Below are 20725 nucleotides of genomic sequence, written 5' to 3' on the forward strand. Positions count from 1 at the left end.
ATTTTGACTAATTAAAATTAAAATATCTAGTGATAATCTAAATCATATTTTCACATTTTCTTTTATAAATTATACAACATATTTTTTCTCCATGTACAAATACAAGCTATATTATTATATCACATTATTTCATTGGTAACAAAGTCAAAGGTTCGGAACTGGACCTTGTCGGGGTATTGGTCTGCGGTAGTGTGATATGGGTAGTTCCTCTCAGTGTGAACGCGGTTGGGAAATCTGTCGGTTTCTTGTGATGTTGCAAGATGTAGACAGATTAATTGTGGCGATTGGGATATCAGTTGGTTCCTTATGGTGATGCAAAATGTAGATGGATTAATCGCGGACAAGATTACGGAATTTGTGATTCGTGGTTTGAGGAAGGATTGTTGGGCGGTATCAACCCAAGTACCACATCGATGAGAATAAAGATAATTCTCTGGTATATAGAGCATCCAATTAACTTCATTAATATGAGGCATTTTGGAATATCCCAATATAAATTCGTGCGGGTTCATCCCAAAATGGACAATACCATACTATTGTGAAGTTATGGCTCACTTGCGATCCGACAAGGTTCGGACCTGGACCTTGTGGGGGTATTGGGCTGCGGTAGTTCGATGTGGGTGGTTCATCTCAGTGTGAACGCGGTTGGGAAATCTGTAGGTTCTTTGCAGCGTTGCAATATGTAGACGGACTAATCGCGGTGATTGGGAAATCTGTCGGTTCCTTGCGGTGGTGCAAGATGTATACAGATTAATCGCGGGCAAGATCATGGAATTTGTGGTTCTTGGTTTGAGTAGAGGATTGTTGGGTGGTATCAACCCAAGTACCACATCGATGAGTATAGAGATAATTCTCTTGCACATGGAGCAGCCAATTAACTCCATTAATATGAGGTCTTTTGGGATATGTCCAATATATATCTGTGTTGATTCGGCCCAAAACGAACAATATCATACTATTTTGGAGTTATGACTCGCTCGCGGGCCCAACAAGTGGTATCAGAGCCAAAGATTCGGACCTGGACCTTTGTGGAGGTTACGATATTTATATCAGTGGGATTTACATATCTCCTAATTAATTGTGGTGAAATAATCAAGGGGAAATTTTATGTTTAAAGGGGGGAGATGAGATTGAGCATTGCCTATAAATAATGAGTAAAACTGATTGGAAAAAGCAAACAAAATAGTACAAGTTGCTTGTTCACAGTCTAATCGGAACTCTTTCCACTACTAAAATATTTTTCTACTTCTTATTATTATTTTGGTAAGTATTTTTATTTCATCACTCATGTATTTGTATTTCATAATTATACTATTATTTTTGTAATATGAAGAATTTAACATTCTTAAGATGTCATCATTAGTGCAGTAGTGTGGGATTTTGGCGGAGTCGCAGGGTTGCACTTCTTTTGGAGAAAACTTAGATAGCAGTTATTTATAATATATTATTTAGGTGTCTGTATAGAGCTATCAATTAATCGAATCTGGATCAGATAGGTCTTGATCCATATCCAGATCCATTCAAAATTACCATATTCGAATTTGAATCGGATCATATTCGATTTTTTTAAAACATGATCTATATCCGAATGCGTAAGAATCATAACTTTTCGGATCGGAGCTCCTATCAATTAATAGAGAAACCTTCAATTTATAAAAAAAATTGAGTTAAATCTCTAACAACAATTCACAAAATGCAATATTTTGAATATTACAAGTCTTTAAAAAAATTTAAAAACTCGGAATGAATATAGTTTATAAAAACCATCACCAAAATGCAATATTTTGAAAATTCCGTGTGGTTCACTTTTTCTCGTTATGTTCACAGTCCGACTACTTAAAGTGTCTACAACTTACTGCATAACATTGTCATAGACTCTAGTACAAGCAAATTGTATTTTTATTTTCGAGGACTCTAATTTTTAATTTTAATATATAGTACATTTGTTATATATATATATATAATTATAGAGAGGGATTGCTACTCCGCTATAAATCTCCTTGTAATGAAAACTAGAAACTGATGGCATTTTTAAAATTATTTATAAACCCAATACCTAAATGTTATACACACCTATACAGGCCCCACCCCCTTCACCCACTCAACAACACGAAATCCCCTCCGCCGCTACATCACCGGCGCGCCGCTGACGGTAAGAACTATATCTTTCTCCCTCTCCACCCTCTTCACCAACAACCCCAAATTGCACATCTTCCCACGCTGCTGCCGCGACACAACCCCACCCTGCCCCTTTTTACTGCTCTCATCTTCCTAAAGTCGACATCGGCGTATTATAATTGATAAACCACTACCGCACTTATCCCTTCATCTTTTCACAACCTTATTTTTTTATTTTTTATTCTTAATTCTCGATCATCCTCAATGATGCAATTTAGATCTGTAATTCTGGTGATTTTGTTTAGTTTTTTTGGATATATGCACATCAAATCTGTAATTCTGGTGATTTTGAACACATGTCGATAGTGATTTTGTTAAAATTTTCGTGGTGGTGTGTGGTAGTGATGAAGATGGTGTTATGGTGGTAATTTTGATAGGCGACGTCGTTATGGTGGTGATAATTATAGGTGGTGGTATAGTTAGTAATAGTGTGATTATGGTGTTGATTAATATTGATTATTGGTAACATTTTAGTGATTTATAGGTGGCCGGAAAAGATAATCAGAAGTGGTGATTGAAATTAGTGTGATGATTTTTATTTTACAGATGTGGTGACTTTTTCGGATGTGGGACCCGCTGACGTGACAGTGGGTCCTTTGCTGATGCGGGGGCCTAAATTATAAAATTGGGGGAGGTTATTGTGTGAATTGGGGCATAATATAAGTTTTAAAAATAATGGAATCACGATATAAATTTTAAAAATAATTTTATAATTTTTCATTTTAAGGGTTATTTCTATTGAACGATTGTCTATATATAATGTCACATCAGATTATTAATGGATCAGATCGTATAAAATCCATATCCTATACTTATCGGATCAAACCTTCTACGGATAAGATTTTTCCCGAAACCGAGTCATTTTTAGTGATTCATATCTGTTTTGTTAGCATTCGGATCGGATCGAATCAGACCTAATATCCAATCTATTGACAATTCTAAGTCTGTATAATTTTAAAAATTCTGGTATTCTAAGAGCCGAACTGGCTCTTCAGAATACTGATTTTAAAAATCTATTGACCTTTATCAGAAAATAAAGGTCTTATACAAATTTCCCCAATTTTCAGAACAAGCCAAAATTTGACAATAACTATGATGTATGTTTAAGATATTAAATTATGAACAAAAGAGTAATATTCTACTGTTCTATTCTCATATTCGTTATCAAACCACGATCTCGTCATATTTATATTATTACTATTATGTATGTTGTATTGTCGTTTTTGTCATTATATCAGAATGTATCGTATATCGTATTATGATTATCTTTGTCGTACATCTTGTACATTATTTTGTCATTTTCGCTAATAAATCATGATCTCTATCATCATTCTTTTTTATTTTGTCTTCCTTTTAATGTTGTATAATATGTAACATATATTTTAAAATTATAGGTCTATGCATGAAAATTAGGGTTACTAAAAATTTTCAAGGAAAGTAGTCTTGTAAATAATATCTAAGAATATGACAAGTAACACGATATATGTTATACCCAAAATTTGGCATTGGATTGACTCGGGTCAAACGCGGGCTAATTTCAGTCAAATTCAGTATTGCGTTGTGAAAATAAGGACGCGTCCAAGCTTACAGGACGCGCCTACTTGGGCAGGGATATGTTATGAGGCGAGAAGAGTGCATGGTCAAGGAAGGACGCGCCCAGGCTTTATGGACGCGTCAATATTTATAAAAGTGCTTGGCAGATGAAATCTTATGGTGATGGGTGCTTTAGGACGCGCCTACTTTAGCAATGATGCGTCATTGAAAGTGAAATGTTGTGCACGATGGTTAGAGGGTACGGTGCAAGTCTAATAAGGTTAAGGACGCGCCCTATATTTTAGGACGTGTCCAGTGACTTTACATGTTATAAGAAATGATTAAAGCAGAGTTGGATTTATGGAGGTTAGGACGCGCCCACTTGGTTAGGACGCGTCCTGTGTCTGATCTATATACTTTTGATGTTGAATTCAGGACAAAGCTTGCATGGAGAGGAGCAATGGAGGATTATTTTTGCTAATGTATTTGTTGCAGGTACTCTCTGAAGAATTCCCTCCTTGAGACGGTCAAGGAGGGGGATGTCCGTGAAAAGCTTGAAGGCCTCCAGGGGTGTGCCTGATGATTGAAGGCCTCCTCCTGTATTCAACGGGTGTCCTCGTTGGGGATGCGGGGTTTAACTTTGGTGTGTGCTTTGAGAGCTCTGTTCTTGTATTCAACGGGTGTCCTCGTTGGAGAACTTTGGAGTCATCCTGCACTTTGCACCCAAGAGCTTGGGATCACCTGTCCTGCTATCTGGTGGGTTATCCTCATTCGGGGGACAGGGACGCGTCTGGCACTTGGGGTGAACCGTGGCTATACCTGCGTTCGTAAATCAAGGGAGATAGCTGTAGCGGAGTGTTATCCTTGCGCAGGGAGATGCACTATCCGTGAAGTCCTACGATTGCGGACGAGCCTTGGGCCTTTGCGGTTGGGCCTCATAGTTGGACATTCCTAAAGCTAGCAGAAGATGGATATCGGATGGGCTTCTATTGGGCTTAGGAGTAAGAAGTCTCAACGCATTAGACTTCTTGTTCTACGAGAACTACGTCAGGCTTGATCCCTATATAAAGGGTACGTAGGCACATTGAAAGGGTAAGAAGTTGAGAGCCGATAAGAGAGCCACCACTTACTCTGATCAATCTCAGCCTAAAACAACCATAAACCACCACACACCGCTTAAGTTTCCGGTAAAGAACCACCGTCACAGATCTTAGTTCCGGCGAGAAACCTCAATCTTTGTTGTTACCAGATTCCTCCGTCAACAAATTGGCGCTAGAAGGAGGGGGGGCTAATTAAGGTCGCAATCTTAGGAGGAAAAGATGTCTTACAATTGTGATGGAAGTTCTTATGATGGAAGTGACAGCAGGTCTGAAGGAGAAGGCGCGGGGCGCTATACTCGCCACGAACCTTACGTTCCCAGAAATATGGCGGATCCACCGAGGGCTCCGGATGTGGGGGGGACACCTCCCGTTCTCATCAGTAACGCTGATATATTGGAGCAATTATATCGCATGGGGGATACTCTTAACAGTTTTAACTCAAGACTGAACACGGTGGAGCGCCGAAAGACGAGGAGAGGTCGTCGTTTCCCCCGTCACGGTCATGCCTTGGGGAAAGCCCCTATAGTTGAGATAGATACCCATGGGAGCGGGGATAACCCGCCAATCACTCCACGACGTTTGCAGTATTCTGGTGATGTAGAGCCTATTGTGGAGCTTGCGGATGATGACACTGAGGGCGGAGAAAGGCCTCGCCTGGGCAACCAGGTAGTGCCACACCCACATAGGTCTGGGCGTACGATGGACGAGCGTCGTCGTGCGGAGGACACTCAAAACCAGGACGGAGGAGGAAGGGATCTTTCAGCCTTGAAAAGAAGGCTTGGCATAAGGTTGGAGGACGACGACTTGAGGATGTTGCTGGTAGAATGGCAAAAGGAAGGAAACGCCGGAGAAGCGAGGGCCCGTGATACGACGCGTGTGCCCCCCGCATTCCAAAGGGATGCCGGGGTGCGGCACCGCGAGCACGAGCGTGCCCCTCCGCGAGGAAGGCCCGAGAATTACTACCGGGGATTTCAGAGGAATGGACGAGGGAGAATGGGACATCAATACGGAAGAGCCCCTTACAATGGTAGGAGAGGTGGAGCGCACTCCGCTGGAGAAGCCCCCGCTGTTATTCCTGTAGCTTCCCACAGCGCTACTGATAATGGGTCTGGGGCGCGTCCTCATGACCAGGACGGCGGGCGAATTCAAGTAAGAATACAGAACAATGATGAAATTCCGCGACGCGGTCAAGGTGAACCTCGCGTACGGGAAAATGTACAGGACCAAAACGGTAACATGCCACCGTTGTAGCCCCAGGGCGAGGGGCGGCGAGATCCTCCGCCACACCCGGGGGGTAATCAAGGGGAATTTCAGCAGGTCGCAGAGCAACCCCAACAACCTAATGTTCAAACCATTCCTGGGGTAGGGACGTTTAATGTGAACGACCTCAAGCGGTTGCTCAACCATCTTGAGGGAGGAAGAGTAACGGCGACTGCGCAAGCTCCTTCTCCTTTTGTTGCTGTTGTGAGGGAGGCGCAATTGCCCGCAGGATACCGGAACACAACCAATGAATTGCGTTTCCACGGGAACTCTGATCCTGTGGAGTTCTTGGGGCGTTTTAACATTGAAATGGATGTATATCAAGTACCTGATTTGGCTCGATGCCGTCTCTTGGCAGCCACCTTCAGAGAAGGCGCTCAGCAGTGGTTCCAAAAACTTGGTCCAGGTGTAATTACATCCTGGGAACAGATGAAAACTTTGTTTTTGACACAATTCCAAGCCGCGGTGAAGTACACACCACCTGTTACCACGCTGGCTAATGTGAAACAAAAGGAAGGAGAAAGTTTGACTTCGTATTTCAAGAGGTTTAACGCAGAATCTACTTTGGTGAGGGGTGCAACTGATGAAACGTTGAAAATATTGCTTATAGCTGGGTTGCGTGTGGGGACGGATTTTTGGAAACACCTACAAGGGAAGGACCCAGTGTCATTGGCTGATGTGCTCGCGCAGGCGGAGTCGTTCAAAGCAATCGAGCAGTCGCTTGCAGAAATAAAAAAGAATGATAATACCTATAACTCCAAGGGGCGATCCAAGAGAAGGGACAGATCCGTGAGCCCGGACTATCGGCGAAACGCCAGAAGCCCTAACAGGGTAAATGCTGTGAGCTCGCGAAGAGAATGGAGCCCACCATCGAACTACGAAAGAAGAGTCAGCAATTATACACCGCTGGAGGCGTCCATTGATCATATCTTCGAGGTAAATAAGGATAGGGGAATCTTCAAGAAGCCCGACCGTCTAACTTCATGGCAAAGCAGAGATAAAAAGAAGTACTGTGACTACCATGAGTCTACTGGCCATGACACCCACGAGTGTCGTCACTTGCGGGATGAGATTGAGGAATTGATCAAGGCTGGACACCTGGGAGAATGGATTGACAAGGTGAAGCGACGCAGGGGACTTGATGACAAGGGTAAAGATGAAAGACAGCCCCCGCGGGCGGAGGATGTTGAGAAAACAGCAGAGGTCAAGTTTCAGAGGGCCGGCAGTATTAGGGCAATTTTTGGAGGACAACCTTTCGTTGGTGATAGTAATCGAGCACCGGAAAGAAACGCGAGAGAAGCGAGACATCCACCGCTCACCAACATCCACAGCTTGGAAGACAGACCCCCGAAAGTCTTTAAGGGGGAGTCCGCTGATATTACATTCAAGGAAAAAGAATCTAGGTGGGTGCATCATCCTCACAACGATGCGCTGGTGATTACCATGCTTATTGGGGCAATGAACGTACATCGAGTTTTCTTGGATAATGGGAGTTCTACAAACATCTTGTACTACAGCACCTACAAAAAGCTGGGTTTCCCAGATAGCGACATGTATTTCGAAGATGCACACGTCTATGGCTTTACTGGGGAAGCTGTGAGAGTTATGGGTTCGGTCAGGCTTCCCGTCACGCTCGGGGAAGGAGCTTTGTCGGTTACTCAAATAATAGATTTCAAGGTGCTAGATCAGGATTCCGCGCACAATGTGCTGGTCGGCAGACCTTGGTTGCGAGCGTTCAGGGTGATAACATCGATATACCACTTGATGATAAAATTCCCAACGCCAAACGGAGTTGGCAGTCTGAGAGGGTCACAGTATGAGTCGCGTGACTGCTATCACAAGGCTGTCAAGGAATTTCGCAGAAGAAGGTATGAAGGGAAAGGTCTCCCATACGAAGATATAGAAGATATTCATACAAAACCAAGTGGAGAGGTCCATGCCCACTATTTTGTTGAAAACCCCGGGAAGGAAGAAACCAATACCTATCGAAACTCTTTTATGATGCAGGCACGTGTTTCGAAAATCCGTAGTGTAGAAGAAGTGGTGGCGAGTCATACAGAGGGAATCATACAGAAAGAGGTTAACGGGGAAAAGTTGGAAGGAAGAAGTGAGATTTTGCAAGGTCTCGGCAATAACGTCAAGGTTGATGCTCCTCAAAAGAAGGATGCGCCCTTGAATGAAGTTGAGGTTGATGCTCCTCCAAACGAGGACGCGCCCTCAGATGAAAAAGTGGAAGTTGAAGACCCCCGAGACTTTGATTTCGATTTGGATCCCAGGATCCCTATGCCCACCGAAAAAACGGGACCGGCCGAAGACACAATATCTATTCCGGTTGATAAAAATGACCCAAACAAGGTTTTGAAAGTGGGATCTCAGTTGGATGATGAGATGAGAGGAGGTCTCACCCGCTTTCTAATTGCAAATCTTGATGTTTTCGCATGGAGTCATTTAGATATGATAGGGATCGACCCGGAAGTAATGTGTCACCGTTTGAATATCCTCCCGAATTGCAAGGGCATACGTCAGAAATGCCGCCCAGTAAGTGGAGAAAGGGAGATAGCATTAAAAGAAGAAGTAGACCGGTTGTTGGAGGTGGGGTTGATCAAAGAATCGTTCTACCCCGAATGGCTTGCAAATCCAGTACTGGTGAAGAAACCGAATGGGAAGTGGAGGACATGTGTGGATTTCACGGATCTCAATAAGGCCTGTCCAAAGGATAGTTTCCCGCTGCCAAGAATTGATCAGTTGGTGGACGCGACGGCGGGGCATGCGCTGTTGAGTTTTATGGATGCATACTCCGGATACAATCAAATTCCGATGTATGGCCCCGATCAAGAACATACATCCTTTATTACAGACAGGGGGTTATACTGTTATATAGGAATGCCGTTTGGTTTGATTAATGTTGGCGCAACCTACCAGCGGTTGGTAAACATGATGTTCAAAGATCAAATCGGGAGAACCATGGAAGTGTATGTGGACGATATGCTGGTGAAATCTGAGGTGACGACTGACCATATCAAACACCTGATGGAGATGTTTAATATTTTGAGGAGGTTTCGTATGAAATTAAATCCGCAAAAATGTGTGTTCGGCGTGGAGTCGGGCAAGTTTCTCGGGTTCATTGTCAACCACAGGGGAATTGAGGCCAACCCCGCGAAGATCAAGGCATTATTGGATATGAAGTCACCCACCAATGTGAAACAGGTGCAGAGTTTGACTGGGAGAATCGCCGCGTTAAATCGATTTGTTTCCAAGTCGTCTGATAGATGCAAGGAGTTTTTCAAGGCGATTAAATTAGCTGGGAAAGACTTTGTATGGACGTCAGAATGTGAAGAGGCTTTCAAAAGAATCAAGGAGCAACTAGGACATCCTCCCATGTTGTCAAAGTCGTTGGATGGGGAAAATCTAATACTGTACCTCGCAGTGTCTGAATATTCGATCAGTGCAGTTCTGGTAAGAGAGGAAGATGGGCAGCAATCACCAGTATACTACGTGAGCAAGCGGTTACACGACGCTGAAACTCGCTACACAAATATGGAGAAACTGGTTTACGCCCTGATTCTTGCGTCAAGAAAATTGCGACCGTATTTTCAATCCCATAGAGTTAAAGTTCGTACAGCGTACCCGCTGCGACAGGTCCTGCACAAACCGGAGTCATCAGGCAGAATGCTGAAATGGGCTGTGGAGTTGGGACAGTTTGATTTGGAATATGTGCCTCGAACAGCGATAAAAGGGCAAGCTTTAGCCGATTTCTTGTTGGAATTTGATTCTGAAATTGATGATAAAGCTTTGGTAATGCTATATCCACCTCATGTCGAGGAGTCTTTGGAGGAGTTTCCGCATCCTTGGTGGATCTTGCATGTGGATGGGGCGGTTAACAATGGAGGAGCAGGTGCGGGTATAGTACTTGTGTCTCCGGAAGGCCACCATCTGATGAGCGCAATTCATTTCAAGTTTTACGTAACCAATAATGATGCGGAGTATGAGGCGCTGATTAATGGCCTGAAAATCATTCTGGAAATGGGGGTGCGAAACTTAATTGCAAAAAGTGACTCAGAGTTGGTAGTGAATCAGGTAAACGGGGGATTTCAAGCGCGAGGCCCGCGAACAGAATTATACTTGAGATGTGCACAGCGCGTGATTGGAATGTTCAAAGAAGTTAGATTGGAATGCGTTCCGCGGGAGAAAAACAGTAATGCGGATGCTCTGGCAAAAATGGGGTCGCAACAAGAGGCTGTTTTGTTAGGATCCATTCCTCTTGAAATCCAGGAGGTTCCTAGTATCCCAGAGATAGAAATGATGCAAGTGGATGAGGCTCCTAAGGAAACATGGATGACGCCCATTCTAGCTTACATTCACAAGGGAACACTCTCCGAGGATAAGTTTATGGCTCGTCGACTCCGTTATCAAGCTGCAAGATATGTGATATACGATGAAGTCCTGTACAAGAGAGGGTTCAACCAACCTCTGCTCAGGTGTGTTGAAGAAGAAGAAGGAAATTACATCCTAAGAGAGGTGCATGAAGGAATCTGTGGCAATCACTCGGGGGGTAGCTCGTTGGCAATGAAAGTGTTGCGCCAAGGGTATTATTGGCCCACGATGAGAGAAGATGCTACAAATTTCGTCAAGGCATGTGATCGCTGCCAGCGTTTTGCAAACTACTCGTCTATGCCGGCTACACTCTTGACGCCTATGGCAAGCCCATGGCCGTTCGCCATGTGGGGAATTGATCTTATCGGAGAATTGCCGAAAGCTAAAGGAGACGTCAAGTATGCAGTGGTTGCGGTCGATTACTTTACTAAATGGGCGGAAGCTATGCCACTGGCTACTATCACCGCAAAGAAAATCAGGGATTTCGTTTTCAATTCACTTGTATGTAGGTTTGGAATCCCTTACAAGCTTGTCTCCGACAATGGAAAACAGTTTGATAGCAAGGAGTTGCGGCAGCTATGTGAGGAGTTGAGAATCAAGAAGGAGTTTGCGGCGGTCTATCATCCTCAAAGCAATGGACAAACAGAAGCTGTTAACAAAATAATAAAGCATACCCTCAAAACCAAGCTGGAGGAACGTAAAGGGAATTGGCCTGAAGAACTCCCGAAGGTGATGTGGTCATACAACACTACGCCGCGATCTACTACGGGAGAAACGCCGTTTATGCTGACTTACGGCTACGAAGCTATGGTCCCCGTGGAAGTTGGATCGGGATCACTTCGCAGGGATTATTACGGGAAAGAAGACGTTGAGGTTAATCAAAGGCTTCATTTAGATCTCTTAGAGGAGACGAGGGAAAATTCTTAGTTAAGGCTAGCAGCATATCAGCAGTGCGCCGCAAGGTATTATAACAAGAAGGTAAAAGGACAGTTGCTGAAGGTGGGGGATTTGGTACTTAGGAAGGTGATGCCCAATACAAAGAACCCCCAACATGGAGTGTTTGGAGCTAATTGGGAAGGACCGTACAGAATAAAGTCTATCCTGTGGAAGGGGACTTATCACCTTGAAGATATGGACGAGAAGCTAGTTCCGCGAGCTTGGAATGCGGAACATCTCCGAAAGTATTACCAGTAAGGCGTGGCTTTGGCCCCTTGCATATGTCTTTTATCATTTTGGTTTACGCTCAGTTTATAGGCTAGAATTAAATAAATTCCTCCTAGCCTAGGGGGTAGTGCATGTACTACTTACCTTGGGACTAGTTGAAGGGTCATTTTTTAGAAATAATTTCCCCACAGAGCATAGTAGCCGTGGGACTGGTGCACTTTTGACATCAGAGCGCATTATAAATAAAATTTTGAAACTTTCCTAAGGGATATTTGCTCAGTTTGCTTGGTCTCATGACGCGTCCTAAATGTAGGACACGCCCTAAGTTAGGGTTTTATATAAATAAAACTCAAGACAAAATGTACTGTTTTCGAGGACGCGCCCAAGTTGTCTTGGTTGATGCTCCTTTATACTGGGTGTTAATGTGATATTGACAACATAAGTAAAAAAGAAAAAGTGCTTGTCAAAGACGTGTCCTGCGTGAAGGATGATTTATTTTTGGATCAAAGGAGAGGCGCATCTTGATTGATGGTTCTATGTGGATGTTAACTGAAGTAGTGGTTGCTAAAAGGAACAATAGAACTTGAGTAAAAACAGTTAGGACGCGCCCCATCGTGCCTTGTGCATTGGTTAAACACACAAGTACAATGTATTGCCGTGTTCATGAACTTTCCAAAACAAACAAAGACACGTCCAACTAGAGAGGACGCGCCCACAATGGATATTTGCTTGACAGGAGTAAAAATGATAACAAATTAGTCAAAGGCGATGCGCCCTAAACACCAGGCGCGCCCATGTAAATGATTGAGGAAAGTGCAAGTGAATGGAGGTCAAAAATAGTTTTTTACAACTTGCAAGGCTTCAAAGGGCCCGCGCCTTTAAAGAGTTTAGAAAAAATACATGAAAAACATAAGACGCGTCCTATGCAGGAGGCGCGTCTTGGGGCTTGTCCTGGTCATTTGCAGGGGAAGGCTGAGTTTGGAGTGGAGCAGGTTCAGGGGACGCGTCCTCTTCCTCTAAGCCTAGGAAAATCCTTTTGTTCTTGATGGATTCTGCAGCCCTGACCCTGAAATCGTTTACCCATATCTGGGTATCTGCATCAAACTTTGAGAATGTATACTCTGGGTCGTTGGCAATGAACCCAGAGCACCATTCTTCAAATCCAGCCTGAAAGCCGTGCTGATAAACCAGTTTTTTCTCCTCTGTCCATCCATGCAGCCTATCATCATTCAGGATGTCAAGCTCTAGCTGCATGGTGGAGTTCAGGGCGATGACGCTGTCCATTTGCTTTTCCATCGCAGAGACATTGCCTTCCAAAACAGCTTTTTCTGTTTCTAGACGCGTCCTCTCGCCCTCCAGGCGTCTGATTTCAGCATCTTTTTCTTTGGTAAGTAGGGCAATGTGTTTTTCCAGGGATTTGACCTTGTATTCGGCCTGGCTCTTTGCAGTGTCTGTAACAGCAAGACGCGCCCTAAGCCTGGCAGCCATGTTAGCGCTCTGCCTGGCATGCAGGTGAAGCTCGGCTGCAGCCTTGACCATGGCCTCCTATGTTTGTTGCTCAATCCTGAAGGTCCAACCTCTCACTTCGTCCTCAGAAAAGTCACCCACTGAGGACGCGCCCAGATATCTGAGAACAAAGGACTGATCATCAGGAATAGTTTTTTGACGCTTTGAGGGCGCGTCCTCTACCTTCTCAGGAATATCAGACATGGTAGTGTCTATTATCTTTGGTGGAGGAGAAGGAGTTGCAACAGGAGGTGGGGTTTTTGCCTTTGGATCAACTTTTGTAGGAGCTTGTTTCCTTGCCCTTAGTTTTTTAGAAGCCCCAATTGCGAATCCTTTGGGGAGTGAAGCCATATCTGCGGTATAAACATAAAAAGGAATTAGTTATGTACAAAAGACGCGTCCTGAAAGTAGGACGCGCCCATAACGTGATATAAAAATCTATATGCAGGACAGATATAGATGAATGCAAAGATGTATAAATGGGTGTGAGAATGACGCGTCTTAAAGATGTGATACGTATTACCTAAGAGGCACGCCAGGGGGGTTAGGACGCGTCCAAGGTGATAATGCATATATAAAGTAACGCTTATAGGTCAGGCTAAATATGACGCGTCCTACAGCCGTGACGCGTCTTATATGTAATGATTTCTTACCTTGCTCTAAATCCACTTTCTTGTTAACGTCTGGCTGAATAATTTCTGTGGCTTGGAGCCCTTTGGATTTTTCAGAAGCGGTGAGGACGGGTTTCCCATTGTGAAAATCTCGGAATTTGCAGAGAGAACCCACTCGTGGGGACAAAGCTCCTATTTTCTTCAAATTCTCCTCGGTAATCATATCTTTGAGGTTGAAATGTTTTTCAGCATACTGCAAAACCTTCTCTGCTCTCTTCTTCTTCTTTCCTGTAAGCTCTTTCTGGGTCCTTTTGTCTAAAAAAGGGGATGATAGGTTACAACAAGGAAAATAAAGAAAAGGATTAGAAAAGAGAAGGCGCGTCCTGAAAGGGAGGACGCGTCCAGAGCATTGAACTCACTTGGTTCCAAATTGAAGCGAACGCGCGTCCTTTTGACGTCATAAATATAGAAAAATGGTTCCTTCCAGTCTCTCTCGTGGCTGATTTTGCCTTCATTAAATCCTTTGTTGTTCAACCATTTGTTGACTACCAGAAAATGGTATCCGGGAATTGATTTCCTGATGCTGTAAAAGAAGCTGAACTCTTTCATTGAGGGGGCGCCCGGCCTCAAGTTATGGTACATAATGTACAGATCCCAGGCTAGTTTGTATGAATTTGGTGATAGTTGGACTGGAGCCACGTCGTACCATTTCAAAATTCTCTTAATGTATGGATGCAAGGGCGCACCCACGCCTAGGGAAATCAGCTTTGGAGTAAGCACCATTCAGGGGATCCTTTGATTCCCGATGTTAAAAATGTGTGGCCTCATAGTTCGAAGAGGGCGCGCCCAGATGCCCTCTATGTCATAGTACTTCATGTGCCATTGAATTTCCCAGTCGGTTGCAGTTGAGTCAAGAGCTACGCATGCCAGCTTACCCTCTCTTTTCCTTCTGACATTCTTCTCTGCTTCAGTAAGGGTACCGAGCCTCGCCCAGTCACAATTTATTTCAACATCTGAAGGTTCCCAATGCTCTAGGGGAGGATCAGATTTTTGAGGAGATATGGGGTACGTTTCAGGGTCAGGAATCCTTCTTTCGAATTCACTTACACTGTGTGGGGACACGTCCCCAGAAGGAGCCGCGCCCTGAGAAGATGACGCGTCCTGTGTGTTTGACGCGTCCATATCAGAAATAGCCATTCCTTGAGGTTTTTGGCTTGTAGTAGGGATAATTTCGTCGTCCGTCCAATCTTCGATGGCGGCCCTTGAATGGAGAACTGGAGTTCTTTGCCTTTTAACTCCCTTCTTTTCCATTCTTGAAATTATGGGAACATGGTCCATAGAGTCAGAGCTGGAATCAGACATTATTGAGTTTTTTGATTTGAGGGAACGGAAGACGCGTCTTTCTGCTCTAAGGAAGGAATTTGTCCTGTGGATGTTGGGAAAGTCGGGTTTAAAAGCTATCAGATGTGGGGAGTAGATTCCGAGGCGTTTGTTGAGGGCTTTGAATGGATGAAATGGTGAGAAGGAGGACGCGTCCTCCAGCTGCAAAAGAATGAATAAAAATTTTGAGGACGCGTCCATTTTAAAAAAAAAAAAAAAAAAAGGAAAGGATACTGGAAGGGCGTGTCCTAAAAATCTACCGCAGTTGGTGTGCTACAATGACGCGTCCTAATAAACCTATTGGCCCTATATACCTTTGTTTGGGACAACTTAAACATGTCTTAAATTAGGAGATACAGGACGCGCCCAATAGGGAGGACGCGTCCAACATGATTATAATCGTGGAATGTTAATCGACTGTTAACAATTTGGGGGAAATATGATGGAATCCTAGAAATATGTAATTGGAAGATCAGGGAAGCTAAACGTGTTATATTTACCTATACATACATATATACATACAAATGAACATGAAGGACAATTGATATGGACAAAAAGCATATGAACGGTTTCTTGCTCATTAAAATCAATGTATTTGGCCAAATAAAGAAATAAGAGGAGATTTATGTACCTTTTGAGTTGAGGAGTGGATTGAGCTAAAGAAGTAGGGAAATGGTTGGATAAATCGCCGGAACTTAGACCTCGAAACTCCTGCTTGAAAAGGCCGCAATGGTGGTTGAGCGAGAGAGAAAAAGAATGGTGTTGGTGGTATGGTGCAATTAGGGTATTTATAGAAGGACGACTCTAAGGACGACAGCTGTACACCACATGCGGAAGTTGAAAGTGAGACGCGTCTTCCTGTCATGACGTGTCCACATATTTTGAGCCAAATTTCGCTTGGAAAGAAATTCCAATTTTGTTTTTAACTGCAAATGGAATTTGGGGTAGTTGTTATACCCAAAATTTGGCATTGGATTGACTCGGGTCAAACGCGGGCTAATTACAGTCAAATTCAGTATTGCGTTGTGAAAGTAAGGACGCGTCCAAGCTTACAGGACGCGCCTACTTGGGCAGGGATATGTTATGAGGCGAGAAGAGTGCATGGTCAAGAAAGGACGCGCCCAGGCTTTATGGACGCGTCAATATTTATGAAAGTGCTTGGCAGATGAAATTTTATGGTGATGGGTGCTTTAGGACGCGCCTACTTTAGCAAGGATGCGTCATTGAAAGTGAAATGTTGTGCACGATGGTTAGAGGGTACGGTGCAAGTCTAATAAGGTTAAGGACGCGCCCTATATTTTAGGACGTGTCCTGTGACTTTACATGTTATAAGAAATGATTAAAGCAGAGTTGGATTTATGGAGGTTAGGACGCGCCCACTTGGTTAGGACGCGTCCTGTGTCTGATCTATATACTTTTGATGTTGAATTCAGGACAAAGCTTGCATGGAGAGGAGCAATGGAGGATTATTTTTGCTAATGTATTTGTTGCAGGTACTCTCTGAAGAATTCCCTCCTTGAGACGGTCAAGGAGGGGGATGTCTGTGAAAAGCTTGAAGGCCTCCAGGGGTGTGCCTGATGATTGAAGGCCTCCTCCTGTATTCAACGGGTGTCCTCGTTGGGGATGCGGGGTTTAACTTTGGTGTGTGCTTTGAGAGCTCTGTTCTTGTATTCAACGGGTGTCCTCGTTGGAGAACTTTGGAGTCATCCTGCACTTTGCACCCAAGAGCTTGGGATCACCTGTCCTGCTATCTGGTGGGTTATCCTCATTCGGGGGACAGGGACGCGTCTGGCACTTGGGGTGAACCGTGGCTATACCTGCGTTCGTAAATCAAGGGAGATAGCTGTAGCGGAGTGTTATCCTTGCGCAGGGAGATGCACTATCCGTGAAGTCCTACGATTGCGGACGAGCCTTGGGCCTTTGCGGTTGGGCCTCATAGTTGGACATTCCTAAAGCTAGCAGAAGATGGATATCGGATGGGCTTCTATTGGGCTTAGGAGTAAGAAGTCTCAACGCATTAGACTTCTTGTTCTACGAGAACTACGTCAGGCTTGATCCCTATATAAAGGGTACGTAGGCACATTGAAAGGATAAGAAGTTGAGAGCCGATAAGAGAGCCACCACTTACTCTGATCAATCTCAGCCTAAAACAACCATAAACCACCACACACCGCTTAAGTTTCCGGTAAAGAACCACCATCACAGATCTTAGTTCCGGCGAGAAATCTCAATCTTTGTTGTTACCAGATTCCTCCGTCAACAATATACATGCTCAAAAAACTAAATAAAGAATAACCGAACTAAAACAAACGAAATGTACTGAATCACAACTAAAAAAATATTTTTCACAAAGTATAACCTGTCCTATTATAAGTTTGTAACTTGTAACCATGTAATCAGCGAAAGACATGCATTACCTAAAAAGTTGAATTTTATTCAAGAAAAATAATTTTTTAAAGAGAATACAGCTAATGAGACAGACCCCTGTTAATTGTTAATTACAAGCTAACTAGAACGAATCTTTAAACATAAGACAAAATTAAGCATTGACCAGATCCACTAATTTTTATGGAACAATGAAGTTAATAAAATATTCTCAAATTGTAAGAAATTACTGTACATTTTGAAAGAAGTATTGAATAAACTTAAAAATAAATAAACAAGAACACCGTCCTATAATATATCCCCAACAATATGTTTACAGTAACAGATTTCAAAAATCCATTTTTAATATGAAAATAGCAAATTTTACTTGATCCCAATGTTTTCGAAATCAGTAATTTTTTTAAAAATTTCGATAAATAATTCGATTATTAAAAAATTACCTAATAAATCAAAGCTAGTACCTCAATTATTATTTTTATATTTAAAATTTTAAACCACGCCGCCACCAGTATATTCATTACAGAGATTTAATATATGTCACATGGCCAACTAAATCATCATCATTCATCAATACAAATTAGGTACGGACAATCATAATTTATTATATATAGTATAAATGAAAAAAAAAATGGAAGGAAAGGAGTTTACAATAATGGAAATGTAGCTAGAATTTAGTTTGTGCGTAGATGAATAGATGTGACCAAAGCAGCCCTTGTCATAAACTCCTATTTCGAAACTTCACTGTTCCTTCATCCCTGACACATGCTTGTACACATCAACTTCATACACACACATATATATATATATATATATCTGTGATCTCTTTGTGATCTTGAAACCATCTGTTTCAAGGTACATATTTTACAACTTTCGTTTCATCTGTTCTTTTTTATTTTACATTTCTTGCTCACTTACTGTGCAATAATCATACATGTTTGTATATTATGAAAACACTGGATTTGATTCTTAAATGTGTGTCTTCATCTTGTTGATTTGACTGATTCTAATGTAAATTTGATGAGGGTGGTCACGATTTCTGTTGTGCATTTTTTGTGTTGATGTTGACTTTTGTAGAGCTGTTAAGTTTTTAGCATTCATGTTAAGTTGTTTTTTTGGTAGGATAACAGAAAATGACCGCGTTAGATGGAACTCGGGCTGATCTGGCGCTTGCGATAATTTATCTGAATAAAGTGGAGGCCAGGGACAAAATATGCAGAGCTATACAGTTTGGTTCCAAGTTTGTGAGCAATGGGAAGCCTGGCGCAGCCCAGAATGTCGATAAGACCACTGGCTTGGCGAGGAAAGTCTTTCGTCTTTTCAAGGTTTGGCTACATTATTTGATAAGTAGATAGTTTGCATTCTTGAGCTTAACCGGAAATTTACTTCACTTCATGTACTTGGTGCTAATTGTAATTTGTTTTTTTTTTTTTACCCTTGTGATTGCAAAATCGTTTTACCTAGGTTCATTTGTAGAATTTTAACATTTTTTATTTTGGGGATTTAGTAGTTAGTGCTACAAGTGTGTGATATGGATTTAAACTGCTTATTTCTTTTAGTGTTGCTTCTCTTAGTGTTAATTTTCTTACTTCATATTCTAATTTTGATTGTTTTTACAGTTTATCAACGATCTACATGCACTTATTAGTCCTCCAGTTCAAGGAACTCCTCTTCCGCTTATTGCACTGGGAAAGGTATATGATCAATTTTCATCGTAGCTATTTTCAGCGATTTTTTATTTTATTTGTAATTAGTCGTTCATCTCAATGCTTCTTGCAGTCCAAAAACGCATTCATGTCAACTTACTTGTTTCTTGATCAATTTGTTTGGCTCCATAGGACGGGCATATACAAGGTACAAAACCTTTTTTTCTACATATTAGAGTAACTAATTGATTTCATTATGTATGTCTACTAATGTACATGTTGTGTTCTTTCATACAGGATGCAGATCGTGCACAGCTAATTGGGAAGATTTCTGGTTACTGTTATTTGGGCTCATCAATTTGTACTACCTTGGTTGAGGTTTGTTGCTTTCTTATTATTATCTAAAGTCTGTCTATGCTAGACGTTTGTTGCTTCTTATGTTAAATGTTGCAAAGTTATCAAAGAAATTGCGTAGCTAATAATCTGAATGTTTTGAACCGCTAATTTGGTTTCAGATTGGGGAGCTTGGAAGGCTTTCAGCATCAATAAATAAACTAAAGAAGGATAAGGTGTGCTCATGCCTCATGCTAATAGCAACTATAGATATCTCAACTCTACAGATATGTTCAATTTCTTAGTTTTACTCACGTGAATGCAGAATGAGGAATACCATGCTAAACTACAAAAATCAAACCAGAGGTCCCTGGCCTTGGTTAAAGCAGCCATAGATATCGGAGTAGCAGCTGGGCTGTTACAAATGGCACCTAAGAAAATCACTCCGCGTGTCTTGGGAGCCCTGGGATTTACTAGCTCTGTAATCTCTTGTTATCAGGTGCTCCATTTATTGCCACTTTTTATTTTACTGTCTGTTTGACATACAGTGATTTCAAAACTAAATAAAAGAAAAATGTAGGTCAGAGTTGGTACTCTAGTAGATAAGAACCAAGTTAGTTCGTTCAGTTGTCCGAACATGAGTGAAATGGTAAAGCACACATTCTGTTAGCTGTAATCATTGCTTCAAACACAATGCAGGGTTCTCTGTTTGGATTACATAAGTGATTTATATAAGAAGGGGGTTTTGGGGTTGGTTAGATTCTAAAAGGATAGAGGGACTTGCTATTTGAGGACTATCAACGTTGAGATTTGGTGGTCGTCTGATGTACTTTGTTTTGTTGTGCAGATGCTTCCTTCACCACCAAAGCCAAAGGATGCTTGAAGGGACATGGTTAGTCTACTCGAAGACTGTCAATGAGAAATCAATTATGGTGCAGACTTGCTACATATGTGTCTCTTTGTGTGTGTGTTTTTTCCTTCTGAAATTTATAGTTATGTGTAGGTTTGAGTTTCTTCTGTATGGAATCTGCAATGTTGAGTTCTTTATGCCATCTGTATTACTTTATGTTGTATCCATAAACAAGTGTACTAGCTACCGCAACTCTCATCTTTTCATCTATATTAAGATCATTTTAGTGGCTGAATATGATTGGATTCCTGTCTGGTGTTTGTAATCTCTAATATCAGCGTGGGTATGCTAAGATGATAATTTACCTAGCTGCAACTCGTGGTCAAAGAAAAATGATTCTGCCTTTGT

General features: G+C 42.4%; 1 protein-coding gene across 1 annotated transcript; it reads left to right on the forward strand.

The window, feature by feature from the left end:
* The first annotated feature begins 18123 nt into the window (after positions 1 to 18123).
* LOC141724124 (peroxisomal membrane protein 11C-like) lies at positions 18124 to 20631 on the forward strand. Its single transcript, XM_074526124.1, has 8 exons — positions 18124 to 18343; positions 18611 to 18813; positions 19108 to 19182; positions 19268 to 19342; positions 19432 to 19512; positions 19650 to 19703; positions 19793 to 19966; positions 20315 to 20631. The coding sequence occupies exons 2-8, from the start codon at positions 18622 to 18624 to the stop codon at positions 20348 to 20350; spliced, it is 687 nt and encodes a 228-aa protein (XP_074382225.1). The 5' UTR covers positions 18124 to 18343; positions 18611 to 18621; the 3' UTR covers positions 20351 to 20631.
* The last annotated feature ends 94 nt before the right edge of the window (positions 20632 to 20725 follow it).

Source organism: Apium graveolens, chromosome 5, assembly GCF_009905375.1.
Source record: "Apium graveolens cultivar Ventura chromosome 5, ASM990537v1, whole genome shotgun sequence".
Classification (NCBI taxonomy): Eukaryota; Viridiplantae; Streptophyta; class Magnoliopsida; order Apiales; family Apiaceae; genus Apium; species Apium graveolens.

Excerpts from the sequence above, each read along its gene's own strand:
- LOC141724124 (XM_074526124.1), top strand. The coding sequence starts at position 18,622 with ATGACCGCGTTAGATGGAACTCGGGCTGATCTGGCGCTTGCGATAATT. Across the intron at positions 19,183-19,267 it reads CGCTTATTGCACTGGGAAAG|TCCAAAAACGCATTCATGTC; the intron begins GTATATGATCAA and ends TGCTTCTTGCAG. Across the intron at positions 19,704-19,792 it reads ATAAACTAAAGAAGGATAAG|AATGAGGAATACCATGCTAA; the intron begins GTGTGCTCATGC and ends ACGTGAATGCAG.